The sequence below is a fragment of the Styela clava genome, chromosome 15 (genome assembly GCF_964204865.1).
Source record: "Styela clava chromosome 15, kaStyClav1.hap1.2, whole genome shotgun sequence".
Taxonomy (NCBI): domain Eukaryota; kingdom Metazoa; phylum Chordata; class Ascidiacea; order Stolidobranchia; family Styelidae; genus Styela; species Styela clava.
The window spans coordinates 5255524-5276122 of NC_135264.1; the positions used below are offsets into that span (position 1 = coordinate 5255524).

Below are 20599 nucleotides of genomic sequence, written 5' to 3' on the forward strand. Positions count from 1 at the left end.
TACTTTTGATTTCCCAGAGAGGTCATTTTCAGTTTTAGGCACAAAATAGGAGAAAATGATTCTCATAAAAAAAGGGAATTTTCGAAGGAAATTTCTTACGTACAGGTACGAATTGGTCACAATTGTCCAGCGCTATCCAATACCAAATATCGTATTGTCCGGGTACTAACTACGATGACTATAACTATCATTTTATGAGGTGTTTCTTGTAGTGTAGTACCATAGCTTCTCGTGAAAAGATACGTCATGCCGCGTATCGGAAGCAATGCCTTAGTCATGAAGTCAATAATAATGGGACGATGCAATGTAAGGAAGGCCACAGTCTGTCACAGCACGTCGGAGTTGGTTATCTTGAGGAATCATGTTGTATCGTGATTTGTATTGAGATTAGAAATAGGCATATGGTCAGTGTGGTTCGTGGACTTAAGTTTCAATTCAAGTTGACAGTATGGCAAAATCAGCAATTTGTGTACCAGCTGTGAATAAATGACAACGCGGTGATTTAGAGTTGGAGAACATATTCGTAAAGCTTGTATAATATAATTGAAGTTGAATCGCATACTTCATGTTTTAAGCAGTATTTTGACCTTGCATAGAATTGCTGAAATTCGATGTTCATTCGAAAAAAACAGGAGCCATAGTTCGAGTGTTGTAGTCTAGTTGGTCCGAATTTTTATTTAAGTTTTAATTAGTAGTAGATAATTCTTATTCAAAATCCTAATATTTATGTCTTTTTTCAGTTCTCAAAAAAAAAAAATTCAAAGATACTATTAAATTTTGTGGATTCCAGTTTTTATATTATAACAAGATATAAAAGAAAAACAGAAAAAAAAATATTGAAACTGGAAGTACTAAAAATGCTTCAACAGCGCTATTTATTGCTTATATCAACATGCGTTTTGTTGATATCAAAGTCAGGATCCGTTCCAGTAGAGGAGGTAAGCAATGGTTTGGATAAAATATAATAGGACAAATTACTATAGTAGAATGCCATTACCTACGAATGAAATAAGTAGCAAATACAGATTCGTTGTCTTTTTTCTTATGGGAATCTTTTTGCTATATTTTTCCTTTTTCTATGTCAACTGAGTAAAAAGACTGAAATAATATTTTAATGTAATTCAGTTTGTAATGTTTTCGTGCCTGTTTTATTTATCATTGTGATCACCCAGGTACGGTCGAGTCATCGAACATTGTATTAAAATTTTGCTTTACAAAATTTAATATCGTCATGTGAAATAATGCAAAATGTTTAATTAAAATTTCCCAAGAAGAGTTTTTGCTTAGTCATACATTCTTTAATTAATGAAATATTGGCAAGCTTGAACTGATTTTTCTCACACGTGATATATGATTTATTATTATTACATCATTGATCATTTTCTGTGTATGCGCGTGGGTGCGTCAATAAATTACGTGTTTTTCCACGCAACTATATTCTCATCAATTTTTGTCATAATGATTTGTGAAATTACGAAGTAATTTCCTTTTCCAAGTATCCACACACGGATACATTTTTTGAAATCGCGGAATACTGGAAAGGTACGTTATGAAAATTAAGAAAAACGGCATTAAATGTATAAATTTGGAAAAAAAGGGGACTAAAAGAATGCCGTAACTTGACGAAACGTAAAACACTGTGGTATTGCCTCTATTTTGAACACGATATGAATGAGTTTACAATAAAAATATTCTATTTTCAGATTTCCTCTGATCTGAGTGCCCAATCGGTGGACAAGAGCGCGGGAGAAAAAGTAAGGAGAATTTCATCATACATATATTTAGTCTAATATTAATTAATGCCGTTTCTGGCAAATATCTGAATACCTCATTGAGAGATTCTGATTATTTATGATTATAGTTCTTTCATTTGATGTAATCCTGAAAGTTTATATATAATGCTATAGGTGTTCATATCACTCATTTACGCTGTATTTGAAAGGATATTTCATTTATGAAAATAAATAGTAATAAAAACAAGTGTTTTCCAATAAAACTATCGATTCAATTTGCGTTTTGTAACGCTTTACTTAGTAAACATGCGGAAAAGTTGTTTCCCGTCGGCGCTTCCGTATTCTCACCCCATGGTAGTGTGAATATGTAGCAGGAAGTTGCCTATTTTTGTTACGCAAAATAACAGAAAAACAGACAGCAACAAATTATAATGACACCATGCGTGGTCATGAATTAAGTGCCTGCACTTATTCCAAGATCGCAAGCGACGCTGGTTGGCGTGCGTAAAGCATCACGCAATTTTACGTGATCTGTTACTTACGCATGCGTAACAGGAATGCCACGCACCAGACGTCTGCACTCAATTCGATTGAAATGCAATTCTTACTTTTATTTCCGGACTTGTTCTTATTCCCAAGGATTGATAATTACGTGTTTACTTCTAATTCTTAATCCATGTTTTTTTTTAACTTTCAACAGGAAATAAAGGACATGAAAGATTTTTTTAAACGTTATTATGAATTTGAAGAAGATCTGAACTTGGGAGAGAGCTCAAAAGATGGTCATGGTGGGGCCAATACTCCTATAATTGATGTCACAGAAACTCCATCATTTATGGAACGTGTTATTAAACTCCAGTTGGATTTTAAATTAGAGCCAACAGGTGAGATGGGAGAAAAGACACATTGATTGGTGTCTCTATATGGATAGTTAAGCAAAAAAACATTTGTTTTTAAGACAATAGTATTTCACATTTCAGTTTGTTTATATTCAACAAAACATTATGGTAAATACAAAACTAAAAAAGTTTTCTTATTTGAATTAAGACTATTTCGAGTTTTTTTTCACAGAATAAGGTAAAAAAAAAACGGCTTTATTCGTATTGTATCTTTTTAAGGTAAACTGAGTCACGATTTGGTGAAAAAAACGAAACAGACTGATCGATGCGGAATGACAGATCCGCCGAGAGATGATGACGCCCCATCGAATTATGTTGTTAAAAGTTCTTGGGACTCAAAATACGATTCTAGAAACAAGCGATATCATTTGACATACTCGTGAGTGATATATTTCCCAGTATATTATTTTGAAATTTGACTCTATGCATTCAAATCTAATACAAATACATATCATCCTATTTAAACAGGTTTTTAAGAAATACATTTCCCTCAAAGTTAACCGAACGAGTTATAAAACAAGGAGTTCTGAGTGCAATGTGTATGTGGGAATGGAATTCCAACGTCCGGTTTACAAAAGACATTGGGGATAATAAAGAAAACATTGCTGATATTTCAATCGCCTTTGGTTCGGGTAAGGACGGGCTATAGTTTCCAATTATGAGTAAATTTCTCATAGCATAGCTGCTTAAAACGATAAAGGCATACCAACTGATTTTTAAACTGATAGCTTGAAACTCGGTCAAATAACAAAATCATTAAATTTGTACAAAAATGCATTTTTTAAAAGATGTTATCCACTATTCAATTTACTGCTATTTATTATATTAATCTTTCAAGCATATGCATCTAGTAAGTAGATTCTAGTTAGTCAAAACCGTCACTTAAGCTCCATTATTCTGGTCTAATTTCAGGTGACCATGGAGACAGATTTAGTTTTGATGGGAAAGGTGGAACATTGGCACATGCGTTTTATCCTGAAAATGGCAGATTACATTTTGATACAGATGAATCGTGGTATCTATCAATCGATGATAATCGTGAGTAATTATTCTACATGAACCAATCGCCTTTTTTACGCTAGAAATATAATATAATTAAAATAATGACAATATATTTCAGAAATTTGGAGTGACAGAGATATATTTACTGTGGCCGCCCATGAACTTGGCCATAATCTTGGACTTGACCATTCAAACACAGAGTAAGTTTGCTTTCTTGTTTATTTTTGTCGGCGGTGTCTATATACGTCTGTGTTTGTGTCATTTGAATTAATATCATTGAATTTTATTATCTTTTATCAGCGCATTAATGGCACCGTTCTACGAATTTCGGAAATCTTTCAAGAATTACGAACTTCCAAGTGACGACAAAGACGGAATGGCCAGCATGTACGGATATCACAATCGTGAGTATAAATATCTTTCATTCTATTGGAGTAACTGAGTATAAAACGTAAAAGCCACACTAGGAGTGTGGAATTGTATTATTCGGAGGATAGACAATGCCATGCACACCATGTTGATTCTGGTCGGGTTTTATTCGAAATTTAATTTCATTCTCAAAGTATTGAACTCAATAAAAATATATTTCAGCTACAAATCCAGAGCATGAAAGCAGGAGCGCATGTAGAACGTTAGCCAGTCACTATGGAGTAAAGAAAAATAAGAAGGATGGCACGGGCACGACAACAACTTCCACACTGCCACCAGCTTCAACACAAGGCCCAACCATTAAAACAACACAGCCTACAACTACGACCGCAGCTCCAACAGGTATGTTGAAGTTGTAAATTACCAAGTTTGCAAGTATTATACCATATTATACATTTAAACTAATAAGGTTTGAGAAAAAAGGCCAAAAAATAATACATTTTTATGTCTCCCATCATAAAAACCTTTAACTTTTGTACCGTTACAGGAGTTCCTGGATGTAGGGACGATGCGATCATGGGACAAAACTGCCCAAGATGGAAAGAGTTGGGATATTGTACTCGAGAGGGTCAAGCAGAAACAATGGGTCGAAGATGCAAATTCACCTGTGGACTCTGTCCAGGTTTGTATTAAGAATAAGTTAATATATATATATACGTGACGATGACGACTACGGAATGGAATAATAGCGCTAGCACTAAATGCCAACTTACTGACTGTCCAATAATTTCTATACGTGCATTGATTATATTTTGTTAAATTTTTATGTTTTATTTATCTCTGTACTTTTTTTCAGTCAATCCCACAGATGGAGGTACAAGCGAGAAGGTTATGCCAGACAGCGTTTGCCAGATTGGTCAATTTGATGCTACAGCGACCAGGTACGACGGAGGAGAATATTTCGAATCGTTTCATTACAAGGTATGTCTGCTGTCAAAATGAAAATGCGACATGTAGTGTGAAACTACAGCCTGCAAGACATGATACATTTGCTAACATAATTATGTTCTATGTTAAAATCTCCATTATCTAAACACATCAAGATATTATAACCATTTTTGTCAACTTTCTGGTGAAGCAGCGCATTGGCTTGATCAAATTTATATGTTAAAACGGAAAACATGTTTTTATGTTACTCTAACTCGTTATCTGTGTTATTTTCAGAGTGGATACTACGTCAGAACTTTCACTCGCCTGATAGATTCACAAAATAAAAAGTACAGCCTTCTTAACCACACCAATCATATCGAAGATAGTCTTTACTGGTTGGCCGATCCAAAGAAATACAAACCAGGGACTCGTAAAACTGATAGTTTATTCAGCAAAACGACAGCCGTCACGTCCGTGATTCCAGCTCGCAAATGGTACCTTGTTTTCGATGGTGAGTGATAGTTCTATTTATATTAATATTTTCTGATAGTTGCAACTTTCAACAATACGACTTTTTTTCCATGAAATTTTTGGCGAATATGTAAGAAAATAAATCTACTGAGATTGTTCATCTCCGGTAGGAAGAGTCACATCCGGCATCAGTTCCAATGAAGTGATGTGATCCGAATTAATTTGAAACTCATCATGCAGTGAGTTATATAACCAAGTTAACTCAATTTGTTTTGTGCAACTGCAGATAAGGGAAACGTAGATCAATATAGCAGAGGAACGCCGACTACAGTACACATCCATAAACATAAGATAGGAGCGCTGTTTCAAAGTTATCCACATAATGGAGTTGATGCATCATATTCTGAAGACAAAATAGTCAAAGATTCGTCCGGAAGAAGTCGACGTGAGACTCATTACACATTATTCAAAGGAGAAAAAATGTGGCAATACAGAGTAAGTATTATTAAACCAGAGTGTATTGAGCAGGTATCATAAAAATACTTAATACTAGGCAGTATTCAAGGTTCAATTAATTTAGTAAATTCTAAAATTAAAATTGTTTGATACATCGAGATATTATTAAGTCTTTAAATTCAGAAGTAAGGGCTGTAATTCTATTATTTATCCCAATTTTGGAGACGATGATTATATCGATGCCGTTATACTTATATAAACTGTATTATTGCTATAATCGAATTTTATTAAAAATTGGCAATGTATTGATTTGCTAACAATAAATAAGTTTTATTTTATCGAAAAATGTAAGCAGTAGTAACCCGTGCTGCGTACGTTGAAGGTGCATTAGAAGCTGTTCTAATGATTTTAAGATAACACAAATGCCACCGACTGGATATCCTCCAATAAAATTGGAACGAATCTTCATTTAATTCTCTTTTCTTTTTCTAAGGAAAACGATCAATCACGGATATTAGACACTCGAACATCTGGAGACGAGTTGAGATATTTCCCTATCAGTGGCAAAACTAATGTGGATATTTCTAGTTGGTATGGAGTCCCGGCTTGTAATGTTGATTCAGTGTTCAAATACAAAGGTAAGAGGATGTTATTATGTAAATACTAATATTAGGCTTGTAACTTCAATATATAAACCACTGCAATTAAATATTTATTTTTCTGTCTAGATGTTCCATACTTCTTGAAAGGAAACGTCTTCTGGCCAGCTACAGATCAAGAACCGGCAGTAGCGAGAGACATGACATACCAGTAAATGTTTTAAACAATATATCAAATATATTTTTGCTAGTAGTACTCGCTTACCAAAATTAGGAGCGCCTTGTGAACTCAGAGGTGAAGATGCAGACAATCAGCAAAACAGTGATATGGCTCTGCCTCACACGATTCTCGTTAATTTCGTATTTAAAGTGCAAAATTAGACTTTGGTCCGGAAAGAATTGATCATTGACATTAATAGGGTCAAGTTTAAACTAAAATTACCCCCGGTTTCATCATTACTAACGTTCAATTTGATCACATCAGCAGCTTGAAAAAATATTGTGTAATATAAGGATGTCAAAATCTAAAAATATTTTTTGTTTCAGTTTTTTCCGCTGCCCAGACAAATCGCCAGCTACAGTGCCGGTACCCACTGGTTGTACAAAGTATCTCGGACTGACTGAATCGTCTGCAAGCAGCACAACATTATCAATGATGGTCATATTTTTATCCTTGATAACAACCTTTTTATTACGATAAAGATAGACTTATTGAACTACAACTTGTCACAGCAGGTGGAAATGCCGTAAAGTCCTAATTTCTTCACTTCAAAATCTATGCCATAGCTAATGTTTTTAAATACAAGAATACTACCTGAAATTGTTGGTTAAGACTCAGGTAAAATTTATCTAAACACTACTGCTGTACACTGGCTCACTTCATTTTTGAAGTCACAGCAAAAAGTCCTCCCAGAGCAAAAACGTAAACCAGCACTCTAAAATTTGTTGTATGAAATCGAACTCTATTTTTTGTTTGTCGATCTTTTGTTCCGCGTAAATTGTAATGCTGTTTGATCACTGTATATTTTTTCTTCGAATGTTTCGTTATTGCACTTTATTATATATATATTTATGAAATACTTTGTGTCGATGCCAATTATGATTTTAGATATTGTATTATTTTGGTTTGTGCTCAGACTTTACTGCAAATAAAGTTGATGTTACTACTATGAAAAATATGCTTGAACTGACTAAAACAACACTAGCATAGGCAGTATATGAACAACCTCCTGCCTAGATCTAAATCCTCAAAAATGTTACAATAACTCCCAATTCTCTGCGATCGTCTCTTCCTGTCTTGTTTTCGTTTTTAGTAGGACAGTTTATGCAGATTTCAATCAACTCACTGCACAGAAACAGTCAACCCTGGTACACTAATTTATATCGGACCCACGTTCAGGCAAACGCTACCGCGTTCATCTTTAGAACCATGCTGGACAAGCTCCTTTCAATCAGATAGGACATCAGTACTACACAAATACGTCGTATATGTTTACATGGATATTTCTGTGAAACGTTTGAATTTTTTCATGTCACATCATACATATAGAGTATAGACGATGGTAGCTTCGATACGCCTGCGAGAACGGATTGGGCTTTTATATAGAGATCGAGGAAAGCTTAGTCACATGTGTATCAGATTTAACCCAGCATGGGATTAGAACCTGCGAACCTACGCACGGCCGAACGCAGCACACAATACACTGAATATGTCAGTCAAATTTATTGTGACCAAAATTAGATTTGCCGGTCATAAAATATCTCGGGCATAATTAACCCAGCATGAGATTAGAACCTGCGAACCTGCGCACGGCCGAACGCAGCACACAATACACTGAATATGTCAGTCAAATTTATTGTAACCAAAATTAAGATTTGCCGGTCATAAAAGCAACACCAATGTAACGATTACGCAGCATAACCAGTACCAACGAAACGATGACCACGAAGAGAATTATCCCAGTGATAATCATAAGCAGAGTCAGCTGATCCATACCTTGAAATATAACAAAGTTAAACATTGGAAACAAACGCGCATATACATTAATTCACGTTCCCGTTCTTACCAGCAAGTTCGCTAGATGGAGATCCCAAAGATTTTAGTGGCGTTTGCTCAAGGTTTTGCAACGCAAGCTCGACGTTTTCCTTCACAGGCTCTAGTTCTAACACAGTTGCTTTGTCCTCCATGCCGTTTAGTTGAACTAGAGGGATTCCTGCAGAACCATTGACCAGAAGAATTGGGCCAATAGCCATGGGAGCAGAATCAACGCTCCTTCGTTTACGCGACACCAGGCACCTATTAGCACGGCTGTTGTCCGAGCAAACCTTGAGAATACAATTGAATACGGATGAAAATTTGAAGCAATTACCTGCCAACAGATATTTAACTTGGCGAAGTAAAAAAAAAGGCATTACTCACCCCTACACTGCTTCTATCACAAGATACCAATTTTGCGTGGATGTAGAACTCTTGGCACGATAGGCTTCTTGGTGTTTGGAAAGACACACAAACAGTATGTCCAACAGCACTGGTGGTGATCTTACACGGAAGACCAGCCGTTGTGCCACATCCAGCCTGCACAATTCCAACAATACTGCTTGCAGAGGGGGCGGGACTACAGGATAAATACATCTCCTCCACACCGGTGACTTGATTACCAGACTGCAAATAGTAAAATTAATGGTTCACACTTGCAATACAAAGTCGGAAAATACACTCCGGCACTCACATCTAGTGACATCGTGACGTGAATCATCTCCCCAACGGTATAGACAGCACCTCCATTGACGGCGAAGTTCGATGGACAGGAATCTGGACACGAAAGTGTCTTGCACAGGGAAATGCTGGGTGTAATCAATTGGCGCCCGGTAATGACCGCTGGTGTGCTCACACTGAAAATAATATTCATTTAGAAGGGGCCGGAAATAATTCATTTAGAAGGGGAAAATCCAAAAATGAAAACACAGCTAGTACTTACACAGGGCGAATCGAAGTTACCACTCTATATTGTCTCTCGTATCTACACTGGAACTCTGCGACTGGAATTGGCATATCAAACATAGAGTTCGCGAGACGTCGGTTGAACCACATTTGATTAGTGAAAACAACTTGCCCGCCGACTGACGACATTTCTGTGCCACAAGCACTAAACGGAATCGGGATCTGTATTTCATAGAATCCATTGATCGCAGCAGCAACTGAAACAAATATAGAGTTTTAATTCAATTCTTTAGTTACAAGCACAAGTATATCTTGCAATACCTTCACAGCTTTGGGTGCCGCCCAGATTTCTAACAATGTTGATGAAGCTGTTCCGTAGGCCAAGATCATACTCACGTACGAAACTTTCGGAAACCGAGAAGACAATGCGATTAGTTTCACATCGGAGAGATGGTACAGCTAAAAAGCATATTTATCACCATCAGGCTTGTTTAAAAGTCATCGCATTCACATTCGTGCAAGCTGCCAATACTTACGAATGGTGCAATTTTTGCCAAGATATCCGGAAGCACTTCTGCAGTAATAACCACCGGCGTGTTGACACGATTCGTGGCACTGACAATCCCTCTGGCATGGGTTTGGAGAGCATGCTCCCATTCTCGGAGCGACAACTAAAATTTATAAAGCAGTTTACTAACGGCATCTAGGAGCATCAAATCGAATCACTATACAAACAATACTCACTGTTACAGTTTTCGCAATGTTCTCCTTTGCAGTTGCTAGGGCAAGCGCACTTATAAGATCCGCCGTAGTTGACACATACGCCACCGCTTAAACAAGGATTTTGGTTTGAGGAGCAATACGGCGGAGATGAAAAACCCTGAGAGTTGGTGCCATCGCCTTAAAAAATGCAACGTATTAGAATCATCGCTAATAAAACGGAATAAACCTGAACTTACCTCCGTCTACGCTGCATGATGCAACCAGGAAAACTCTAGAAAGAAAAAGTAGATTTAGTTCAAGCGAGGAGTTGAATCACGATAGGGAACCAAGTAAAGATAGAAAAACACATATTTAAAGTGGTACTGTACTTAATATCAAGTATCTGTGACAATACTTACAGAAAATAGGATACAGAACGCATCTTAACGAAAAATGATATCAACTTAACGAACGAAAAACGACGTAACAAAAACAAAGCTATAACCGGCTAACAAACGTAGGTAAACAAACTAAGAGAGTCGATGTCTGGACAATCCATTTTATTCAACTAGGCTTCGCACGAATAATCAGAAGATTGCGTTGTAATTATTATTATTATTAAACACTAGTCGCTTAATTCTTTGTTGTGGTGCTATGTAGATGTTATTTTTTTATTTTTTGCATATACTACGAAATAAACTCTTCCAAAGCTCACCTTGCTTAGTAAGTTTCATGGTTAAACACTGTCAGGAATATGCATGATTGCTACTAATTCCAGGAAATAAATTATTCGAGATTGCTCAAATCCCCCTGAAAATGTATACTAGCGAAAGTGACATTCATTCATCATAACTTTAACAATTTGAAATATTACTTCTAATACGTTTTATCAAATATATTGTTTCGATGGAAATATTGTACCTTTATCTTCGTATTTATTTGATGACGATAAAATATATCAGTGATGGCGAACCACTGACCCGCGGGTCACAAAATGACCCATCGCATTATTTCGGTGACCCACCATAGCACGAATTAAATAAAAACATACTAACATACAAATGATAAAAATTGATATGACCGTATCTAATTAAATTTAAAGTTTACTATATTATGTAATCCATCATTTGGGCAGCCAGGGCAGCGATGGCTCAAATTCGAATTGTAATTTCCGGGTCGTCTGAACCCCTGTATACTACTATGCAGCTATTGGCTGTGACATTGTTTATGTTATAACGATACAATTGATCTGTTCATTTCTCGCAACGTATTATTACAGCGTTCACTTTCGGATATGCAAAACCAAAAGGCCCTGCAGACTGTTTTTTTTTTTTGGGGGGGGGGGGGGGGGGGGGGTATTTGAGAACTAAATGATACCTTGCATTTTATTAGTTGCTAGGCTACAATGCCGTTGAGAAAACAAAATATTTTAGACTTAAAATAAAAACCGAGAAATCTGAAATATAAATGGGGCAGTGTAAAAGCGCTTCAATGTGGTTGAAAGCTGATCTAAAAATATAACCCTATCAGGGTCAAATTCCCTCCCAAACTTCTCTAAATCGTAAAATAATTTGCCGCATCATCCTAAACGTTTTCCGGTAATTCATATGCGTGTTTCCGTACACGAATTTCATAAAATTCAAGTGCTACAAAAAGTCTAGTAGTCAAGTTTGTTCTTTCTCAAACATCGATTAAATATTAGTGACCCACACTCTTTCGCTCCGTGATAAAAACATAATTTTTGACCCATTCCTTAAAAAAGCCATCCCTGACCTATATATGTCAGGGTCGTCCAACCGTTTTAGCCGAAGGGCCACATGTAGTTTACTAATAATTGCGCGGGCCACTCAACATGGCATTATGTTTTAGTTTTGCTACACTGACTACAGGTTGATGAAAAAACAAACAATACCCTCACACCAAACTTTCACAAGTATTATACCAATAAAACTGTTGTTTCCCAACCATTGATGGAGCGCCATCCGTAGTTCTTTCCGAAAGTTTCGCCGAAGACATGCCAAGACGCTTGATCTTTTTTATCACAGCACCCAACAGACCAATGCTTCTAATCGCACCTTTTATAGGGACAATGGCCGCGAGCTCTGCGGTAATTTCAAGATCATTATTAACTCCCCGCAATAAGATAGCCAACTGAGTAGTAACCTTGATATCAGTGCCCATAATAATATAATACATAATATACATTCTCAATCTGAGAATGGCTTCGATTGTTTTGCGATGACGTCATATAGAGTAGTAAAAGACCAAGTGTGAAAGCGGCTATGGCATCTTTTTTTATCGATATTTTCTCTCAGTTGTTTTAGATTCAAAATGGCACTAATGGCTCGTTTGAAAGGGCCGGCAGAGCGCATTTCAGGAAAATAAACAAATCGTTGGTATCACATCTTTGTATACTACAGTAACTACACCACTCGAAAAATAGATTTACTTCAATTTTTTTATTCAATTCTGAAAAACATAGCGCGGTAAATTAAACTGCTAGAAAAATACAGACAAAGGATATGATCCTCTTAGGATACGTGATTTTCGAATTGATAGATGCTGGTGGTTCAGTAAGGCTCATAGCTTGCCTTGAGTTGCCGCGTTAGGCTTAAATATGAGATATGCGGATTTTGAAACTCTTGTTGTTTTTCTGATTCAATGTTATGCATGTTATAACGGTTCTTCTGTAATCTTTGTTAGGAAATTTCCCTCCTGAACCAATAACAAGAATTTTGGGAGAACAATTTTTCAGATGAGTTTAAATGGGAAATTATAATAACGGTTCTCATCAACTGCATGAAATTCCATACTAGTAGGTCATTTGGATTCAAATAGTATAGATATATGGTTGAGTTTATTTTACCTTTGAAAATGACCAGCAATGGCAACAAATTTATATTTACTGATTGAACAATTTTTCAGATGAGTTTAAATGGGAAATTATAATAACGGTTCTTATCAACTGCATGAAATTCCATACTAGTAGGTCATTTGGATTCAAATAGTATAGATATATGGTTGAGTTTATTTTACCTTTGAAAATGACCAGCAATGGCAACAAATTTATATTTACTGATTTCTCCTCCAAATGGGACAAATACTTTCTTTTAAGAATGTTAAAACATAATATACTGCTGATATTTTAGGCACAATATTTTATTGCATTCGGTTTAACTATAACAATGGTGGGCAACCTTTTTTCGGTTTGCGTGCCGAAATCGACAAAATTCGAAGGCAAAAATTATGCCGCGTGCAAACCGAATTTGTGATACTACTGAAATTTTTAAAGGTAAAAGTGAAGAGCCTTAAAGAAATGACAAATATATTTATTCACCCCAAACATAATGCTTCGCTACTTTCAAAGCAAAACCTGCATGATAACAAATCTTTCAAACAGGTATTATTGAGTCACTTTTCAATAAAATATCAGTTCGACAACAGGGTTTTATTAATTTTTTTATGATCTATCAGTGAGTCTTCAGGTAATGCACTATTGCTGACAGAAATTTTACATTGGTTTATATTTTTGGCCTCCAGAGAAATACACGAATTACTAATTGTATCAGTCAGGCTACTATCATTACAAGCTAGCTGTTAAGTCATAAAATATTTCTTTGTATCTATAAGTCATAAAAAGAGTTTAGTTGATGAATGACGGATCGTTGACATCCAAACGACATTTAGGCTCCACAATCGAAAGAGGATGTTGCCTACTCCCTAGCTAGAATCATTCTGCTGTTAGGTATAAATGAATTGGCGGTGGCGATGCTCATACCATATCCCACATTTTTTATACTGGTGATACAGTGTGGTGTTTTTGTTTTGTCATGGAAGCTAAACTCTGGTTATGCTGGTTTTTTTCAAGTTTACCTAATGATTTGTATCACATGTATGGATGAAGATAATATAGTCAATTCCTTAAGACAAGGAAATAGAACATAGAGACATTGGAAATACACCAAGTTACTTTTACCTTCTTTATCGTCCTAAACATGAAACTGCGAGGGTGAATACAGAGTATTTCTCAACTGGTGAGTGAGTTCGGAAGAAAAGTGCAGTTCTTTGCAAAAAAACATGCTCCACATTTTTCATCTGCCAGAATTTTGTCAAACAAAAGAAGTGAATTGATTTCAATTAGATATTTACACCCGAATTAAAACGAGCATTAAGTGATTTGAAACTACCGTATATCAATTGTTGTCATAAACACATGTGCGTTGCGATATCTGTTGAAAGCTTGCGATCAATGCGTAATTCCCTCGGTTAGCATACTACCTCTGTCCGTGGATTACTTCAACGGTAATAAATAGACCTTAATACATGTATGTTGATATTTATTTGAGAATTCGAATGGCATGAACGATATCACAGTCCAACTAGACTGTGCCATATTTTATCCCAATTAAAATCGTGACATCGCGTCAATGTCCACATTCTAATTAATTTGATTTTACGCCATCTGATATGATCAACGGAAATTTTCAGAAACTAGGATAATTATAGTTTCTCTCTAAGTCGTACCGACGAAAACATCGTTAAAGGTTTGGGTTGAAATGATAAATAAAAGTAAATAATAATCTAAGAAAGAAACTCGAATTTCTAGAAATTAATTTGTAAAATTGATGAAATAAAATACGAATTACATCGCTTTATAACAATTGTTACAGTGATGAACGTTGTTGGAAGTAACTTCTCAGCGACGATGCCATAGATCTTTGCACAAACACAAAATGACAGCTAACATCCTTCTCTTCTTTTACTGTTGGATTTTCACAACATTTAAGACCAGGTTTAAAGTCATAGTGCAAGTGAGCGACTTCAGTAAGCCCCCAGCTAGACATGAGCTTTCTTGCACCCGATAATGTGTCTATAATGACCCAGTATAGCAAATACCCTCTTTTAGTGGATCCATTTCTCGTTTCGAGTTCCTTCATCATTAGAAATGCAGCTTCGTGGGTATAGTCAGTCATAATTTTTGTTTTTTTGTATTCGCTCCTCACAGCTATGCGTCCGGGAAATATTGGCAACAGTCCCATATTGTCTGCAGCTTTTTTGATCGGTTCGTGTATATGTTCAACGACCCATTGATCTCTCCTATTTGAGAGAATAATTGTAGAATATAATGCAGTTCACATAAATAAACAATATATTGTGACGATGTATATCACAATGTCGTTTTATCCTATAAATCGTTACAATATGAAATATTTTACGCGTGGGTTTGATATTAGTATGAATCAATGAAATGGAAATGGCCTGGGATATAAAGGTATAAATATATAGTTTTTTACTATTAGTTACTCACTTGAGTAGGATCTCAGTACCCTTGCTATAAATCTCAAACATTTTTGAAGTATCCACTGGTCTTGTAGTGAAATTGCAACGAAAAATCCAACCAATGATAATTTTTGCATTTGCGAGATTTTTCCCATCTTCTCCTCGATCTGTTTTGAGAATGCTTAGAATGGCCCTTTCGTCAGAATACAATTTCTAAAAACGGTGTACATTTTAAATAGAATTTATCAATTGCTTTTTTAATTTTATTCCTCAGTTATGACGAAAGCAACTCACTTCGTATATGTATCTAAAATATTCTGGCATTAGTTGCTTCCTCTTCACCAACTCAGGCAGGTATCGTTGAGCAAGCGAAGAATGAACGAATTCTCTTCCACAAATCTCAAGAAATTCATCCCAGTCTTCTCGACTTCGGCAAATCTCTAACCACAAGCTGAACCAACAGTATTCTGTTATATTCACACAAAAAATCGATATTGTTGTAAATCATAAAAAAAAGCATTGACTGAATATCACCATGCAGGAAAACCAACAAAACTACGGGGTGTTAGTGAATGAGTCCGACAACACGTGATATATAAAGTGAAAACAAACAGCAACAATCACAGCGAGAGCTGAGTAAGAGCTTTCAAACATTTTACTCTAAATTGACAGCTGTGTCCAAATAGGCAAATAAAAGAATTCATCGGCATCCAAGTCAGTTCTTAGTGTACATTACCAGTATCATGCCAATACAGTCCTGAACATAGTATGTGTACCAGATTAGGGTTCAGGTTGTGCGCCATCTTGGTACACATACTTCGGGAGCGCCTCATTTGTTTGTTGTTTTATTGAATAAAGGGGACACCAATTAACATATATGACATCATCGTGGACTACATCAAAGTGAAGAGTAAATTTATTCAAAAATACCCACAAAATAATATACAACAAATCACAAAATGGCCATCTCAAGAATTTATTAGTTGTTTGCTTAGTACAAACAAAGTCACCTGGTAAGCTATTTCTTTCTGGGGCAATTTACTTTTAACATATATATAACGATAACTCCATAACAGTTTCTTACCTGGACTTTGTAGAACTGTCCATGTCCACCACCTAAGGCTATTCTATGATGCTAAATACCAACGTGCTAGAGAAGAATGATGAATAATGAACAGATCTAGTTAGACGTATTTAGTTAATGTTTGATCAGCGTGCAGCATCGATATACTACCAAAAGCAGACATTTGTTTGAATACTGTAACCTGTATAAATGTTCTTTCAGGTAATTTATCACACAGACATTTGGTATATTCTGCTTGTTTTGTATCACTCGATTCCGGAATCACTGTTGAAGGATTATCTTCATAGATACAAACAATACAGATGAAAAATTTCAGTAAAAACGTTATAAACAGAAATTATTTAACAGCCATTAGACGTATAGCTTATTTGTTAACTGGGAAGTTACGCCTATTATAAAAGATCTGTGTATCATTTAAAATCACTATGACCCCTATTGATAAGGCGATGCCACAGGTAAACAGACAATACGATAGCCCAGGGGACCAAAGACGGCGACCAGAGAATCAAAGGTTACCTGCAATGGAGGTAATGCTTTGAGGCAGAAGGTCCGAAGCTTCGAATTTTTTCGGTAAAGCAATCACACAATTTAATGATATTTATACCTTTACCTGTGATACTATGATTGACTCTTGTATTTGCTGTTACAAAGTTCCATTCACATGGCAAATCAGTTTGGAAACAACCCATAAGCCACTTTTCGCTTTACTCAGAGAGAATAAGCCACTTCCCAACGCAGCTTTTTACTTACTGGCGTACTTTCCACCTTGTAATGGTGTAGTGCAGGGATGTGCAAACTGCGGCCCTCGGGCCAAATGCGGCCCGCAAAGAAAAATTGAGCGGCCCGCGGAGAAGTGCTAATTTTGAATAGTGTGCCCTCGAAACAGATTTTTATTTTAGTTAATCTGGTACGTGCAAGCAATTCCAATCTCTTTTCGTCGCAAAGCCTATACTAGTACCTGAGTGCGACTATCAAATTAGCAAAAGTAGCTCGCAAAATCCTGTTGCACAATACACAATGCTATAAAATCGTGTTTCTCACTGAATTCGCTTAAAGTCGGTGTGGCAATAAATTTGAATAGCAGTTTTCTTTAGAAATTTATGCGTTTTGACTCAGCATTTCCGCAAGAACCCCTAACAATGCCGTTAAATCAATACCAAGAAGAAAAATTTTTTGTGCTTGCAACTACAGTAGAAACTCCACCTTCAAAATTAATTCGTTTCGTAGGCCCCTTTGCGAGTAGAAAATTCCCTAAGTAGGGACGCATTTTCCTTGCAAATGCGCTAATCCGTTCTAAGCCTCGCAAAACTTGGACATATTATTTGTAATAAGTTATAAAAGTGGTTAAAACCGTAACAAATACATGATAGAATTGAATTACTGCGTGATGAATAGAAAAGGTACACATGGAAAGAAGAAAGAACAAAAAAATACCGAATAAAAACTACGAACGATATGTTTGTTTAATTTGGCATTGACCCACTATAGGCTAGGCTAAACGAAGACCGCTGAGAGTTGGGAGGACGTTGGTCGGAGGGGGCGGCAAAAGTTGACAGCTGAGAGAGAACGTAATGTACGAAAATGCACACACACACATGAAATTCAAAAATTTTTATTTTTTTTTTCATCATATCATCGTCTTACTGAGTTTCGCTATCAACGCATTATACGTACCCGCGGGAAACAAACGGGCCCGTGGGCATGGGAGGACATATAATTTATTGCCACGCAGCACGACTGCATTCGATTACGATAAAAAATGAAGGAATTGTAAATGTTTTAAATAAAACGTGGACGGCGGCGCTAGATGTGTACGCCCTATTCGGTATTCTTATAAGCACGAAAAACATTATTCTAAGGCTGCGATATTAAATATTAAATTCAAATTGAACATCCCTTCTTCCAGCACTGCATTAATTTAACCTAAAAAAAAAACAAATATCACTACCAGCGTTTTTTGTTTTCGGTTTTCGGCCTTTCGTATGTAATAAAATCTTACGTTAGCCGAAGCAATATTTTTACGAGAAGAATTTTCGTAAGTTTGATTTTTTTGTAACCAGATCCTTTCGTAAGTAGAGTTTCGCGGTTCGACCGCGGCTGCACCCAGTTACTTGCATCTGGCCCTCTTGTGATAAAGGTTGCACACCCCTGGTGCAGTGAATCTTCTCGAGAAAGCTGATGCTTATTATAGTCGAATCAATTCAGTCTTGCGCCAGAAGAAATCCTGCACTGTCCGCATTAATTTATCATACCAAAATAATTTGCTATAGACCTCGACTCAAACTAAAGTTAAATATTTGTAAAAGCAAAGTGACAAAACTAAGTGAACATGGAAATTGTACGTTCAGGCCTCAGTGGTTCTCAACCTTTTTTTTGTTCGTGGCCCATTTTCGTCGCATTAAAATTTTGTACTCCACTAACTTTCTCATGCAAGGGAAAAACTACAAGAAAAACAAGACTTTAATGCAAAATTGAATATATTTTTACTTTAGTATTTAGAATGAAAAGTAGCAGCATCATTTATTGCTTCTAAAATAAAAATTTGACTATAATAACACAAATGAGACTAAACTTTCCAAAACCATAGTAATTTTTATTAGGCCTGTGGCCCACTTGAAAATGTCTCTAAGTTTTTCATTTACTTTACGATGGTTATCTGAGTATATGTTATATGGAGAAGATTGGTTCGTCGTAACCTGACTTGGAATAGCTGCTTTGCTGAGTTTATAAGATAAGTTTGGATGGCGCAAACACGATTTCTTCATTATCGGCTTAGGTGGATTAGAGGAGAGGGGGATATTCTTTGGTTGGGAAACGGGATCAACTGAAGAATCTCCACCCCAACCAAGACCAACTGAAAAAATTACCCCCAGGTGAGTCCAACTGAAGAATCACCTCTTCAGGCGGGTCCGGGGGGGAGGGATTCTTTAGTCGATCCAAAAATTTTAGCTATCATTATGCGTATACTGAATTATGTTAGAAATCATTCTAGATCAGAATAAAAAGTGGAATATATCAGAAAAATCGGTTTACTTTCAGCCGGTACCGATACACTTGCCGATATCACAACAGCTGTAGGAGGCAAACTGTGTCAGCAGTACGTCCCGTCTTAATGTTAGTCAATTATTGTAAATCAGAGGTGTGCAACCTGCGGGCCAAATGCGCTCACACGGATAAATAGTGAGGACCGCGGAGAAGTGCCTATGTTGGAAAGTTTGCAACCAGCAAAACGAGTTTTTACTTTAGGACAGGGGTGGGCAACATACGGTCCGCGGGTCGTGTCCGACCCGTGACGAGATTTTGACCGGCCCGCCGACTGTATCCAACCGCTCTGTAATGTGGTCCGACGCATCATTCCTGAAATATGACGATTGCTCTACTATCATCGCATTATCAGTGCGAGCTTGGGAAATAAACAATTGCCTTAGTGAACAAACAATTGCGTTAGCACACTTGGTAAATAAACAAAACAAGGTCAAAGCAGAGAGCGTTGTAAACATTCCCCGCTAATGCTATCATTTATATTTAGATTTTGAATATTTCAGAAATTTTATATTAAGTCATATTAACCATCGAATATCCCAAGAAACGTGAAGTTGACAGAGTGTCGAGCATTTAACAAAGATTGGACACCGAAGTATTTTGTAATAATCCGGCCCGCCGAGGACTTCATTTTTCCACATCTGGCCCGCCGACTGTAGAAGTTGCCCACCCCTCCTTTAGGGGGATCTGGTACGCAAGTCATTCAGTGCCTTTGCGTTGTGTTGCAAAACCTGTACCAGAGTTCATAGCTTTGACGTCACAATGCCGAACAACTGGCTTGTGCGAAGTGTACAACCCATGTCATATGCCTTTGCGTAGTGTTGCAAAACCTGTACCAGAGTCCACTATAGATTTGACGTCACAATGCCGAACAACTGGCTTGTGCGAAGTGTACAACCCATGTCATAACTCAAATTGTGCCTGCATCATAGCGTACGGGCGGGCGTACGTACGTTAAATAACGGTGCGGCCGATTCAAACAGTGGGAGCCATGAACAATTGCTACAACAGTACATGTTCAAACAACTTTACGAACGCTGCGAGATCTTCAACCCTTTCGGCTTTCTACAAACGGACGAGATTTGAAAAAA

General features: G+C 36.7%; 3 protein-coding genes across 3 annotated transcripts; 1 reads left to right on the forward strand and 2 right to left on the reverse strand.

Moving 5' to 3' along the window:
• The first annotated feature begins 721 nt into the window (after positions 1-721).
• LOC120334233 (uncharacterized) lies at positions 722-7629 on the forward strand. The gene is made up of 16 exons (XM_039401702.2): positions 722-938; positions 1704-1754; positions 2434-2617; positions 2852-3011; positions 3101-3264; positions 3545-3670; positions 3753-3834; positions 3935-4038; positions 4226-4405; positions 4551-4685; positions 4860-4984; positions 5228-5444; positions 5691-5899; positions 6354-6498; positions 6589-6670; positions 7006-7629. Exons 1-16 carry the CDS (start codon positions 858-860, stop codon positions 7157-7159), a joined length of 2199 nt encoding a protein of 732 aa, XP_039257636.1. The 5' UTR covers positions 722-857; the 3' UTR covers positions 7160-7629.
• Positions 7630-8294: 665 nt separating this feature from the next.
• LOC120334245 (uncharacterized) lies at positions 8295-10646 on the reverse strand. The gene is made up of 10 exons (XM_039401716.2): positions 10522-10646; positions 10360-10394; positions 10145-10300; positions 9937-10071; positions 9722-9859; positions 9438-9657; positions 9189-9351; positions 8879-9121; positions 8526-8784; positions 8295-8455 (listed from the first exon to the last, which is right to left on the reverse strand). Exons 1-10 carry the CDS (start codon positions 10542-10544, stop codon positions 8328-8330), a joined length of 1500 nt encoding a protein of 499 aa, XP_039257650.2. The 5' UTR covers positions 10545-10646; the 3' UTR covers positions 8295-8327.
• Positions 10647-14458: 3812 nt separating this feature from the next.
• Positions 14459-16489, reverse strand: LOC120334263 (uncharacterized). The gene is made up of 4 exons (XM_039401740.2): positions 16467-16489; positions 15677-15833; positions 15411-15595; positions 14459-15199 (listed from the first exon to the last, which is right to left on the reverse strand). The coding sequence occupies exons 1-4, from the start codon at positions 16487-16489 to the stop codon at positions 14767-14769; spliced, it is 798 nt and encodes a 265-aa protein (XP_039257674.2). The 3' UTR covers positions 14459-14766.
• Between the last annotated feature and the right edge of the window lie 4110 nt (positions 16490-20599).